The sequence below is a fragment of the Xiphophorus maculatus genome, chromosome 19 (assembly GCF_002775205.1).
Source record: "Xiphophorus maculatus strain JP 163 A chromosome 19, X_maculatus-5.0-male, whole genome shotgun sequence".
In the NCBI taxonomy this organism is placed as follows: Eukaryota; Metazoa; Chordata; class Actinopteri; order Cyprinodontiformes; family Poeciliidae; genus Xiphophorus; species Xiphophorus maculatus.
The window spans coordinates 10,780,762-10,795,041 of record NC_036461.1 but is presented as its reverse complement, the minus strand read 5'-3'; the positions used below and the strand labels follow the sequence as shown (position 1 = coordinate 10,795,041).

At 38.4% G+C, this 14,280-nt stretch overlaps 2 protein-coding genes across 3 annotated transcripts; one reads left to right on the top strand and one right to left on the bottom strand.

Annotated features, from left to right (window-relative positions):
* The first annotated feature begins 1,169 nt into the window (after positions 1–1,169).
* On the top strand, positions 1,170–11,448 carry klhl28 (kelch like family member 28). The gene is made up of 6 exons (XM_005806138.2): positions 1,170–1,312; positions 2,003–2,263; positions 2,340–2,977; positions 3,448–3,891; positions 5,510–5,718; positions 5,801–11,448. Exons 2-6 carry the CDS (start codon positions 2,003–2,005, stop codon positions 5,962–5,964), a joined length of 1,716 nt encoding a protein of 571 aa, XP_005806195.1. The 5' UTR covers positions 1,170–1,312; the 3' UTR covers positions 5,965–11,448.
* c19h14orf28 (chromosome 19 C14orf28 homolog) lies at positions 9,896–13,803 on the bottom strand. Of its 2 annotated transcripts, none has more exons than XM_014471457.2 (5): positions 13,483–13,803; positions 12,740–13,264; positions 12,573–12,662; positions 12,348–12,485; positions 9,896–11,728 (listed from the first exon to the last, which is right to left on the bottom strand). In XM_014471457.2, the coding sequence occupies exons 1-5, from the start codon at positions 13,566–13,568 to the stop codon at positions 11,545–11,547; spliced, it is 1,023 nt and encodes a 340-aa protein (XP_014326943.1). In that variant the 5' UTR covers positions 13,569–13,803; the 3' UTR covers positions 9,896–11,544. The 2 variants fall into 2 exon arrangements, with proteins under 2 accessions (XP_014326943.1, XP_023208469.1); XM_023352701.1 differs by having other exon boundaries at positions 12,348–12,482.
* Between the last annotated feature and the right edge of the window lie 477 nt (positions 13,804–14,280).

Below are 14,280 nucleotides of genomic sequence, written 5' to 3'. Positions count from 1 at the left end.
GTCATCGTCATCACCATAACAGAGCTACAGAAGAATGAAGATCTAAAGTTAGGCAATGGAAACGAAACACGAGAGAGAGAAAAAGTTCTTATTTAGAAAATAAAAGAAAAATGCGGATTTAGTTAAAGTTGAAGCCTCAAATTTCTACGTTCTAACCGGTAGACCTAACGATGAGTTAATTAAGTTTATCAGTTAATTTAATGATAAACTTTTAATTGCACGTTTTCTGTCACTCTGGTTTGTTTTTCACATTAATTTCTTTTAGTTTACATATTTGGTCATAGCAAATGTTCTACTACTAAACCAAATTCTGGAAGATTAAAATGTATGCGGGTGATGGGTGATAAAATACTTGCACTGCAACAAAAACAAAATTATTTTATTTTTTAAAATAATTTGTTTGTGACTATAAATTTTATCTTACTAACACAAATAGAAATTGTTTTTTAAATGTTCGTTTAGACCTGGTCGAGTTTTTCTTAAGCAATTAGACTGGAGCCATCTTTAAATGGACTGACTCTGTCGACGTGCATGCTTGCCATCATAACAGCCACATATTTAAATGTGTAATTTTTAAAAAAGAGTACATCTTTGTAGGACAGTGCTAATAAAAATGTTTTTGCACATTTAAATATGTTATGAAAATGTATTTTGTCGTTATTTAAAAATGCACTAGAATAAATATTGAAATAAAAAAATGCCATAAATATTTAGAAGTGCCACAATCAAATTTTTTAAGTATATGTCCTCAATACACTAAAAATAGATGCACGTTTAACTTTAATATATTAACGAAAATTTACGTTTTTCTACACAGCGATTTCAATTTATGAGTCTTATGTTGATGCAATGTCAAGAAGACAGAAGTTGTTAAGACCTACATAAAATTATCAACAATGCGGTGCTAAGGTGTGGGAGTACTGTATTCAGAGAAACATGTTTTCACAACATTGAAATAGCATATGGTAATAATTTATTTTATATTATATATTATATTTTTTTTTCTCGAACCTAGTACTATAATGTTTAGTTACTTGTTAATGCTGCTTATAATCGATACATATTTTTGTTAGTATTTCAAAATAAAATCAAATTATTTTGTTTTGAATTTATTAAGAATAAATTCCATGGGATTTATTGTGAAAGGTAACGGAAGTGGGTGTTCCGTCCTGGTAGCTCGTCATTGTGAGTGCTCGTCTTTTAGCTTTGTGGCTAGGTTGGTTGGCAGTCGGTTGTTTTCTTGTTAGCCTTCCTGTGGTCTGCCGTCGCTACCGCATATTCGGTCGCTATCTGCACGCACCATATAATACAGGTTTGGTTCTCCTATTTTAACAAAATACAAATTTTTCCTAAAGCCAGTTGGAGCGTCTCGTTTGGTATCTGTCAGCCATGTTACTGTATATATTAGTCAGTGATGCAGCCAGCACACAAATCCGTGTTTATTTTTAATGGCTAACCTGCAATGCAATGATGCTAAAATTTATTAGTACCCAATTTTTTACTCAGATCAAAGCCAGTCGATAAACCTGTATTCGTTGCAGAGAAAGAAATCGTTTAAAATAAAGCGTTCTCTTAGCCTGATTTTACTGTGTTGACTATGTTTGCTTCTTTATTGCTAGGTTGCTAGCGAGTTTTGATCAAGTGGCATCTCCCGTTAAAAACACAAAGATAGGCCCTAATTATTTACATGACATTTGCATTCCTGTAATCTGTCATGTAGCTTAAACACTCACCTTTGACAGCCGGTGATTTGGATTTACTTGTGTCCAGTTGTTCGCACTTTCTAGGTAATACGTTTTGGTTGTCTTAGAGCAGTGTTAGCACTGGATTTAGAGGATAATGCTTATTTGCTTTGGCTTGAGGGAAATAAATGCTGTGCTGCTTCAAAACAAATGTAAAGACAGCATTTTTCTAATTAGCTAGAGCTTCAAGTAACACACAAAGGCCTTAACCATGCCCACATCCCATGCACTGCAGTGATTTCTGGGGTTTATGTTTCCAGATGGACCAGCAGGACCAGAACTATATGTTTGCAAGTCTCACACGGCCTCACTCGGAGCAGCTGCTGCAGGGTCTCCAGCTCCTGCGGCAGGATCACGAACTGTGTGACATCGTTCTCCGAGTGGGTGATGCCAAGATCCATGCCCATAAAGTTGTGTTGGCCAGCATCAGCCCCTACTTCAAGGCCATGTTTACAGGTAACCTCTCAGAAAAGGAGACCTCTGAGGTGGAGTTCCAGTGCATTGATGAGGCTGCTTTGCAGGTACGCTTAGATCCAGCAGACAGTAACTGTACTAATGGTTGTTATATTGTTTCACTAACATTTTGTTTTCTCCTAGGCCATTGTGGAGTACGCATACACGGGAACGGTGTTTATCTCCCAGGAAACAGTTGAATCCCTGCTGCCGGCTGCCAATTTACTCCAGGTTAAGCTAGTACTTAAGGAGTGCTGCTCCTTCTTAGAAAGCCAGCTGGATGCTGGGAACTGTATAGGGATCTCCCGCTTCGCAGAGACATATGGCTGCCATGACCTGTGCCTGGCTGCTACTAAGTTTATCTGTGAGAACTTTGAAGAGGTCTGTCAGACGGAGGAGTTTTTTGAACTAACAAGAGCGGAGCTGGATGAAATAGTTTCTAATGACTGTCTTAAGGTAGACACGGAGGAGACTGTGTTTTACGCCTTGGAATCATGGATCAAATATGACTTAACAGAGAGACAGCAGCATCTCGCTCAGTTGTTACACTGTGTTCGCCTTCCACTTCTCAGCGTCAAATTCCTCACTCGCCTATATGAAGCCAACCACCTTATACGAGACGACCATGCATGCAAACACCTGCTCAATGAGGCCCTTAAATATCATTTTATGCCTGAGCACAGACTTTCTTATCAGACTGTGTTGTCAGCGAGGCCCAGGTGTGCCCCCAAGGTGCTGCTTGCAGTAGGAGGCAAGGCTGGACTGTTTGCCACATTAGAAAGGTAATCATTGCTTGCTCTTTCAAATGAGAGCTGCACTGAATTGACTGATTGAGATTTTGATTTTTGATATTTGTTTTATATTTTTTTGTTAGAACTAAAACTTATTTTAAATAAAAATCTGCAGGTTCTTTTGATAGAGGTAGTAGTTTTGAATTCAACAGAAAATAAGGTGATTACAAGACTGATCCCTTTTAATCATAAATCACATGTACTTAACCTTTCTGATTAACATACGTGCTCTTCCTTGATGCACTTATGAGGAAAAAATTCTGAATGTTACATTATTTTTGATATATTTAATGATTAGAAAAACCCCAGATTTTTCTGGATTGGACCTGCTAATCATCAGGGTGGGCTGATCAAACCAAAAAAAAAAAAAAAAAAAGGTTCATTCTGCACTTGATTGATGCTTCTTGGTTTAAAATTTTTGTGTAAAGTTTTTAAGGGATTTTCCACTTTCCCTCTTCCAGCATGGAAATGTATTTCCCTCAGACTGACTCATGGATCGGACTGGCCCCTCTTAGCGTCCCCCGGTACGAGTTTGGAGTGGCTGTGCTGGACCACAAAGTGTACGTAGTGGGAGGCATCGCCACGCACATGAGGCAGGGCATCAGCTATCGGAGGCATGAGAGCACGGTGGAGGCCTGGGACCCTGAAAGCAACACGTGGTCCTCGGTGGAGCATATGGCCGAGTGTCGCAGCACACTTGGGGTGGTGGTCCAGGCTGGAGAGCTGTATGCTTTGGGCGGCTATGACGGCCAGTACTACCTGCAGTCTGTTGAGAAATACGTCCCCAAGTTGAAGGAATGGCAACCGGTGGCACCCATGACAAAGTCCCGCAGCTGCTTTGCTACGGCTGTGTTGGATGGCATGATCTATGCTATTGGAGGGTATGGCCCAGCACACATGAACAGGTAACGATTGGAGTACAACACAAATCTGAGAAACCTGTTGAAAAGTGTTGTCAGACTCTATGAAATTGCTGATTTGTGTTACTTACTTGCACTTGTTAAAAATCTTAATGCTGTTCATCGTTTTACCCTGTGGGGTATCTTTCTGAGCAACATTATTTTACAGGTTTGATTCCTTCTAGAATCTCCTAAACAAAATCAGGATGAAAAGACTGTTTGCCTGTTATCTACTGTTGACATGTGACTGGAGTCTCTGGACTGGTCATGGTCTGATCTTTGATCTTATCGATGATTTTTAGACTTCCTAAGCTGCTTTTCTTCTTATGATCTTGCTGGATTATAAATAGAGATCGCAATTATGTGAAGGATATCAAGTGTTGCTGAGAAAACTCTCACTAGCTCGTTAATAAGTGCAGAGAAGATTTTTACAGAAGTGTTGGAGATGTCTCATGGAGAGGGTGCCTGCATTTGTGTTGTTGATCATCCTATAGCTGAATCCCAGTTGCTTGTTTCTTTGACACCCAAAGCCCTGCAGGAGAATGTGTTTGGACAGAGAACCTTTGGGAACATTTTCCTCATCCTCTTGTGGTTTGTATGTCCTTTTAACTGAGCTGCAAAACAATCCCAGATTCCCAATGTTCTTTTGTTTTGTCAGGACTTTCTTACTTTTGTCAGATTTGCAATTGCCTCATTATTAGTTAACTTTACTCTTTGCAGTTGTAGTTTCATAAACTGCCTTGTGTCAGAAAACTGCTGAATTGGGTATACATAAAAATTCAGTTCTCTCTTTTTATATTTGAGGAAAATCGAATTGACAGGCTGCACAATATATAGCGTTGTCGCAAAGTCAGTGTGTGCTTTGTTTGTATTGCAAAGAACTGTTTGGACTGCGATATTAAAATAATACAAAGTGTTATACTTGCAATTTACATGCTAAAGTAATACATAGTCAGTATTACAGATAAATAATGGAATTCATAATTGCTGTTTGTTTTATTTTGTTTTTTAATCCCAAAATTTCTAACATAAATGTGTTTATAACTATCATCTAAACTGGACGTTATAGAATCTGTGGGTAGTGTTGGATGACCCAATTCAGATTTGACAAGTCTATTATAGATTTTCAAACAGAGCACCTGATCAGAGTTAGTTCAGCTGTAAGAACCCTAGCATTAAGGACAAAATTATATTTAAAAAATGGTGAAGTCTGTCACAAATGAAATGATATGCAGTGGTTATGTGCATGGTAAGGTCAGAAAGCGACAATGCTTTCATACAAAATCAAGTTACAGTCGATACAAAAAAGAACATATGATTTTATGAGTAAAACATGCAATTAAGAAACTAAATAGTGTGTGGCATGTATATTTGTGTAATTGTCTGGTAATAAATCTAGGAAACAGACTAAAGATGTACATTTTATTTTTTTTTAACTATGTGAAGTTTGACTTTTTATAATTAACACCACAAGTGCTGTTAATTGTGGTGGGTGCCATAGACATTATCATTTTAAAATGAATGTAAAAGCCATATCTAGAGCTGGCAAGCACTTTTTAGGGATTTGAATAATTTAAGACAGACCCTTTTCTGGTATGTTCTTACTGCGTTTGGTCTGTTTCAGTGTGGAGAGGTACGACCCCAGCAAGGACGCCTGGGAAATGGTAGCCCCCATGGCAGACAAGAGGATCAACTTTGGTGTCGGTGTCATGCTCGGCTTCATATTTGTGGTGGGTGGGCACAACGGAGTGTCCCACCTGTCCAGTATTGAGAGGTACGACCCCCATCAGAATCAGTGGACAGCCTGTCGGCCAATGAACGAACCTCGTACTGGTAGGTTTTTAATAAACGGTTTTCTTGGTGGCGCTTCAATTCAGTGCTGTTCTGCTGATGTAATGCACCATTCATCTTGCAGGTGTTGGTTCTGCCATTGTGGACAACTACCTCTATGTAGTAGGAGGGCACTCCGGGTCGTCTTACCTGAACACTGTCCAGCGCTACGACCCCATCTCAGACAGCTGGTTGGACTCCAGCGGCATGATGTACTGCCGTTGCAATTTTGGTCTGACTGCCCTTTGACCAATGGCCTGTTCAGCTAGGACTCAGTAAAACAATTTCTGAAAGAAAACTTTTCTTTTTTGTTACCTGCTCTCCTGTTTTCCCCACATTCGTTCTCCAGGAGCAAATGCACACCTGAAAGAACATCTGAGCGTTTGCTTGGGTGGCTGGGTGTGCACAAATAGCTGGCTGGTTGGATGGAGGGGATCCCAGTCTCGCTGCAGAGATGTAAAATTGTAAAGGTTGTGCAGCAGAGGGAAGGGAGGAAGATGTCTGGATGGAAGATGGCGCAGGCACCTGGATACGAGTGCTGCCGGACCACTACGAGTACTTCGAGCCATGTCCCAGGGGGTTGTAGGAAATTTTTGTTACATTAGCTGACATTTATGTCCTCTATTTTACACGTCAGTACGTTTAATGCTTAAGATTTACAGCTGCATTCAGAACTATGTTACAGTTTTGTAGAACACTGCAGTTTGCTTGTGTCTTTGTGCGAACCTGTGGTTGTTGGTGTGTATGCACGAGAGGGTATGTGCATGTCGGATGGATCCGTTTTTTTTTTTTTTTTTGTTACTTGTCCGCGTGTAGAACTAATGCTCGAGCTCAGTGAGGCGACGAGTTCTGCGTCCAAATCAGTGCTTCACAGGAAGAAAAAAGAGCAAACTTAGAAACTTTATATTTTCCTCAAAGGGCTGCCTTTCTCTTTTGTAAATAGTATAAATTAAATATATAGATAAATATATCCTCTAGTGCATTGCCTGTAAATGTTTATCTGCACTGGGTCACTAATGTGTGTGCGAATGTGTATGATTTGATTCACTCGAGAGGGAGGAGTTTCCCCCTTAGTTTGTCGCCTACGCGTTTCTGCGTCATCCTCCATTATTTCATAAAAAAAATCAACAAATTTTAAAGGTCAGGTCATGAACGCACTTGTCTCTATAATGGTTGAAACGTCTCTCAGCCAATTTTGTCCACAATATTAACTGGTGCTATATTTAGGATTCAGGACTTAGCTGTTTGTCTAGGTTGCTGCACATGTTCTAGTCAGTGTATGCTTAATCTCCAGGTCATTTTTTACATTTGATCCTAGCAATCTGCTTTATGGGCATTTAAATGCATGACATCCTAAATGGCCCCTCACCATGCAATAAAATAAGTTTCGATAAAAAGGGAAAGAAAATACTAATTTTTTTCTTATAAAGGTGCATGTTTTAAAAACTGTAATATCATTAAAAAAAAAATAAATTCGAAAGAAAAAAAACGTTTAAAACTTTATGGAGTTATTACCCACAGAGTGATATATCTAAAGTGCTTCAGTTATATTTATGAATATTTAATTATATTAATGCATTCATTTAGTTTGTAATATAATCAATCAGTACTTGTGTGAAGTAAAAGAAATGGAAATAAATCTGAAAAATAAATCTGGAAATAAATCTGAAGCTCCATAAAACTAGCAAAACAGGAAAGCGCTCTGAAAAAATTGGTACAGTTCTTTATGGACCCTTTTCCATTACATTTTTCCCTCTACTTAGCTTTCCATTAACATATTCACACATATGGGTATAGAAACAGCCAGCATCTTGACCAATCACCTTTTGTGACTTACTCTTCTTGTGTAGGCGGTCAGTGACTATCAGTCAATTCTTTGGGCCACAACACGTCTTAAAAAAAGTTTCTTATTTGCCATGGCATTTACACTAAACAAACACTTGAATACATCACTCTGTAGGTAAAAAATTTAAATAACCTTTATCCTTTAGAATTATTGAAATGAAACACTCAATTTTTTAAAATGCACCTATTAGTGTTGCTTTCTTCCATGTTATGTGGCTTTCAAAGACGAAGCGCCGAAGTTTGTGCAAGCTGACTCAGGCCAAGTTGTCCCCTATCCCACCCATCCTCAAGAGAAATATTGCAACACATTAAGCAGCAGAGCTCTCTAATAGGGAGAGTAGGTGTGTGCCGTTTTGCTGAGTCACTGTTCATTTTTAAGTCTAGTCACTTTACATGTGCTGGTGTTTGCACAACTTTTAACCAAGCTCTCTGCATTGCACTTACCAAAATATTTGACACATATTGTCATTTGATTACCTGTTTTATTCTTTTCTCTTTTTTTTTGTTTTAAGCTAATGGCATTTAGATGATGCAATAAGACTCTTTTTTTCTCTTTGGACTGAAAATGTTTTGTGTTTGTCTCTTTAAAAAGCCAAGGCATCTCACATTGCTGTAACAGAACCCCACATGGCGTGTGGACATTAATGGAGAATCTGAGGGAATCTCTGACCCTTTGTCATTTTGTTCTTGTACATGGGATGTGTTCATTTCAGTTACAGTTTATCATAGATGATAGGCTAAAGTAAAACAGGTTAGCTTTTACCACATTGAGGTACACTACAGACTTTGCCACTTTGCTTTTGTCTTCTGTGAAATTTTTGTTGTTGGATGAAAAGTTACAATGTCATTTACTTAGCAAATTTGTCCAGTTGTTCCTAATTTGTTTCTTAATGTTTGCTTCTACATATGTACTTTCCAATTAATTGAACTGAATTTGTAAGCAACCAGTTTGTAATTCTATAATAATGTTTATATTTATTTATACTTTCTTTAGGCAAGGATCGAGATGCTAACCTTGATTAATGATTCATGGTATTTAAGCAAAAAAAATGTTCATAAAAAAATATAGCGAAATACTAGAGATTTTCTTTAAAATGGAAAATGAGTTATTCCTACTTTTTTGCTCTTCTATTTCTTATAGAGTAGCAGAAGTATAGGAAGCTGATATTTGTAACATAATTGGCTGCTTCAGTATCAGTGTTTGAGATAGATTATGGCTCTTGGCCCAAGGTGCCACTGTGCAAAAGGATGGCAGAGTACATGTTCAAAACAGAATTTGATCAAATCTTATTTCAGTTGTGGAAGCACAAAAATCCCACATACCCCCTGCTTCTTTTTGAACATGAGTGCTTGGTTTTCCTTCAGTTACCACACAAAGATTGAGATTTTTTACAAGGGGAAATTTCTCTTTTTTGAATGTGATCCTCCTTTCAGCCATGTAGATGGCAGTATGCAGCACCAAGTAGAGGAGGGGAAGATATACTAGAAAGGTCTAGCATTATTGAAACTAAAACCTTCTTAACCTTTATACACCTGCAACCAGCCCATGGCTACTTGTTGTTTTATCCAGTTTTTGTAGTCCAATGCAAAATAAGTTTTGTTCACCTCTACATTAGTTGAAATTAATGTCTGCTGCCATGACTGATTGAGCATCAATTTCCTTACATTTGTTTTGTTTGTTTCTTCCTGTGGTAAATGCTGACTGCTATTGCAATGCATTTTGGAAGAAAAAGTGATGAAAATCTGCAAACGTGAATCTGGAAAAAAGAAGGGAGTACGTATGCATTTTTGTTGAGGCCTAACCAACATCTTTTTTTTTCTCTGCCATCACTCTCACCAAAGTGCTTGTACAAAGAAAGCAGATGGATGACTTTTTAACGACCTAAAGTCTGCATTCAGCTGCCGGTCTTTACATTTGTGTCTGAGAGGAAGAAAACTCCTGTGAAACTGATGTCAGTGTTAGCCAAAACGACCACTCTGCTTCTCTCCTTTTTTTTTAACCATTTCTCACAGTGTGTCTGGAGTCTCAACTTTTTTTTTCTTAATATCCTGTGGATTAATGCTGGAAGTCAAAGATAACATCGTGTATAACAAAAACTGTAGCTTTTCACGTTTTATTTGAAGACATTTTACATACATTTTAGTCAGTTTGTGTGGTGCACTTGTACCCAGATTAAAATAAATGCCTGCCTTAAAAAAAAAAGCCATGGCTGCGTGTTGTTTTGTTAGATTCATATGCATGTTTCAGAGAATAAAAATCTAAAACGGATGTGTTCAAAAATATTTTTATTTATATTAAGGCAATATTTTCAGGAAAAAAAAATAATGTCGGAGCTTTCTTGACAGAGGCACTATGTGAAAACAGTAATTATTAAGAGGATAAAAAAAATCTGAACATCTAACATGGAAGCTGCGAAACTGCTGAGATGGGAAGATTTCAGCATGGATTTGCTGAGTGCTTCAGGCCATGAAAGCCCAAATCAATCAAACCTTTCTACAAGAAAAAAAATTCATACCACTTAACTGACATTGTGTTTTTAGCATCCACACTTTTGAGTAAAAACTTTACAGCATAAAACACAGAAGTTAGTTTGAGGTTTCTTTTATGCCACAGTGTAATTAGAGCACCAGTTTAATTTTTAGATAAGGGTTGGTGTGCTTAAATCAGAACACTAAACTTGAGCTGGACATCCCCCAAGCAATATATATAAAAAAAAAATCAAAGCTGCAAGTACTCTTCTTTTTTTAAGGAATATGCTGAGATTGAGTCATGTAAGAAATGCTAAAACTATTTTACTTACTGGTTTATAGAATGAACAAACAGAGGGTTTATTAACAGACAACAAATCTCAGGAATTTACACACCCCCTATTAAAATGTCATGTTTTATTTGTTTAAGAATGAAGCTACAATAAGTAGTTTAAAAATTTGTTTTGCACCTTCAAATAGATACTTCCTGTAGGAGTCAATAAAAAAAAAAGCATATATCTGTTGGGTAGGAGCTAACAAAAAGGTCTCGGTGGCAATAAATGTGTCCACCTTTGACCTACCATTTCTTGAACTGCCTTTTGATGAATTTCACCATTCAGTCTTTGTGATTACAACTGCCATTAGTTATAGTAAATTAGATTAACTCATATTAAAGATAATCTGGCTACAACTCCAGAAGATGCAAAAAGCCTGGCACAAAAGCAACGCTAGACATCAGCAGAAGAGATCATGGAAAACTTCAAGACAGAATTAGGGCTTTTATATCGAGCTTAATGAATTAGTGGGGAGTTGTATGAGTCAACTTTGACTCAAAACACTCAAGATGAGTATGGATTTTATTATTCAGCATCATAATGGTCACCTGAATCATCTGTGGACAAGAGGTATTTTGATAACCTAAAAGACTGAGAACCTTTGTAATAAAAGTGGGGTAATATTACTAAACTTTGGTTGTGGGATACAGACAGGTACCTAAGAAAGGATGATGAATGCTGAAACTGAATCAAAAGTTGCATCAAAAGTTTCAGTTTAAAATTTTGCATCTAGTATTTTTTCTGCAAACAATTTTGTTTTCAGTTGAATTGTAAAAAAAATAATTAAACTCCACCTTCAACTGGATATACATCCAGCTGAAGGTGGAAAAACATTAAAAATAATCATTGTCATCTTTTTTTAACAAAAGAAAAACATTTAAAAAGGAGATGTGTACAATTTTAGGATCCGCTGCAGAACTATTATAGTCCATTGTACTCTTGGATTCCAAGCATGCCTCCATAAAATGTATAATTATCAGCATGTTTGGAGTAAGCAATCAGCTGAAACAAAACATAAACAACTGTCTTCTAGCAAATTAAGTATATTAAGACCATGAATTATTCACAAAAGATAAAAAAAAAACATAACAGATATAAAATGGCAAAAACAGGAATAATGCTGGAAAAAAAGACTGGATGTTTGATGTGTTCACTCAAGTGCTGCACCGTGTCCAACTGGTCACTTGTCAGATGCACGGATGTAGACCAAGGAGGAAAGCAGCAGGAGCTCCGGGGGCTTATGCAGCAGGATCAGATTATCGCTTCTCAAACCGTCATAGTGCATCCAGCAACCGTCTATCTGGAAAGCTGCCGAGTAGTGATGCTCTTCCATGTTGAAGAGTGTGGCGCCCTCTAGTAAGTATCTAAGGGAAGAGATATACATCAGACTTTTTTGTTCTAACATAAGCTCAAAGGCCTGTAGAGCAACTACTACCATGGATCTTTACTTAATGTTTGATCGCATGCATTTGTAAGTTTCAAGATGTGTATTGTATTAACTGAATGTGTATTGTTCTAATAATACTTTCATTCACCTGGATTTTTTGCCCACCATTAGATTTTGTGCAACAATGAACAGCAAGGGTACAAGGATGAAACAAAATAAAGGGTGATCCTCTCAAAAAGACATTTTAAAGGATACTGCAACACTAAACGTATAGCCAGAGATCCAATGGTTCAGGCCGAAGCATATTCATCAATGGCCTAGTCAAAGGTCAAACCAAAAGATTGTTATAAACCTATTAGGTGTTGAGAACCAGTGTTCACAATCAGTCAATCAGATTGACTGCAAGCCATTTTGCAAACAATGGACAAAAGTATCAGTGCTTAGCTGTGCAAACCTAGCTGAGACATACCCAAAAACACCCGTCTCTGAAATTATTGAGTTAGGGGAGCTAAAATAAGGATGCATGAATATTTAAAATGACATGCATTATTTTTATTCCACTTCACAGTTATGCACAATCCTGCACTGATTCATACCTGTGTTGACAAAGAGCCAGGTGGTAAGGTACATAAGACAGATCCTCCGATCTCCACTGCTGCATGTTAAGGATCACAAAAGGCGGGGGTCCATGGCAGAATACCCTTTGAGAAAATTCCCTCAAGCCATCACATCTGCTAAGAAGATATTCAACCTGTCAGATGGGTTAAATATTGCAGCACTGAATCTTAAAACAGGAAAAATGTCTTACCATAGTGTCTTACCCTAGCTCTGAGCAGAGTAGGAGTTTGGGGCTGAAGAATTCATCCACCGCTGACTGGATTGGGTCTTTGTGAGGAAGCTCATGGGGAGGGCTGGAGGGAAAGGTGAAAATATGAGAATAACAGCAAAAACAATTATGTTTTCTAATCTTTTGCTGGACCTAAGGTACCTGATGTTTATGGTGGTTGTCTTGACTTTCTGAAAGCGACCCGGACAGTCACGGTTGGTGCACAGGCTCTCCTGAGTGGTAGACATGAGGTTCTCCAGGTTCTCCGTGAAGTTCTCGTGCTCGTTCCCAAACAGGTCGATCTCCATCGCTGCCTGATGGATCTCTGAGCGGTACTGTCTCTTAGACATCCTGTTCCAGATCCACAGCATCTTCACTGTGGTGTAGTCACAGGAGTCCATCAAGTAGAGGAAATGCTCCACGAACTGCTTCCCCAGGAAGACGGCCAGCTCCCTGTGGAAGCCCTGGTTGTCTCGCAGGATCACATACAAGATCATGAGGAAGCCATCGATGGTGCATGTGTTTTTCAGTTGGACCTCCACGTACAGAGGGATGCAGGATATGGCCTTGCGCCCTGCCTTGATTGTGAAAACGCCCCCCCAAGGGAGCACAGGCCTCCAGAAGGAGCGATCCTCCACGTCATTGTTGTTTATGGAGGCTCGAATCTCCTCAAAAAGCGTCTTAGACCTGAACAAAAATAAACCAGACGAACTTGGATAGCCTCAGTGTTACCTGAATAGATGTCAATTGATGGGTCTGGATCAACCCTCTCGGCTAGTTTAGCACTGACGTAAACAGAGAGTAGTACGCGCAAAATTAAAAGTCTACAACATCCAGCCTCCAGGGACTAGTAGGACGATTAGAAAGCTGCTAATTTAAGCGTTGCGACTCCTTATTCAACTTACCTTTCGGTGTGGTAATTGTTCTGAGTGTTTGAGAGTCGCGAGAGCTCCTCGATGTCGTTCAAAACACCACTGAATCTACTCTCCATAGCTTTCCGTCTTTCGTCATGTCTCCCGTCACACTTGAAGCTCGATAAAATAAGAAGCTCTTAATGGTATTTTCTCGCACTTTCTGCCGATATTTCAGAGTTGTCGTCTCCAAATGGATCCCAAATAAAGCAGCGTGCACTTCATTTGACCTACATAAACACAGGCTTTTCTGAGGATATTTATTTTAATCATATGCAAACACGGTACTGCCCTCTGGTGACCTTCTGCGGAGCTACACTAGTTCAGTCTTCTTTACAAAAGAGAAATATAGGATCGCAATTGGTTGGAAGAAAGTTGTAGTGCATTTAGTTGGGTATTTGATTGGCTTGCAGGAATTACGTCAGCCACGCCCTAATCTGTTCGGACATGCAGAGCATGCAGAGTAGATGTCCCGTGAGTGCAATAGTCATACGCCATAATCACCGCCATGTTGTGAGTGTCGCGCTTTTCGTAAAAATAATGTAATATATTGAAGGAAAAGAAAAGAAAATTAAGGAAAAGGAAAGGAAAGAAAGGAGGAGAAAAGAAATGGAAAGAAAAAAGCGAAATGAAAATAGACGAAAAGAAAGAGTGAAATATACTCATATATAGTTACTGTTGTTAGTGTTACCTCTATATACAAAGCTTAATTTTGCTTAATTAGTAGACCTGTAACTATATTTGGCCATTTTTGTTGTCAGGAAAACCGTGATTCCTGTCGATTAAAACTCA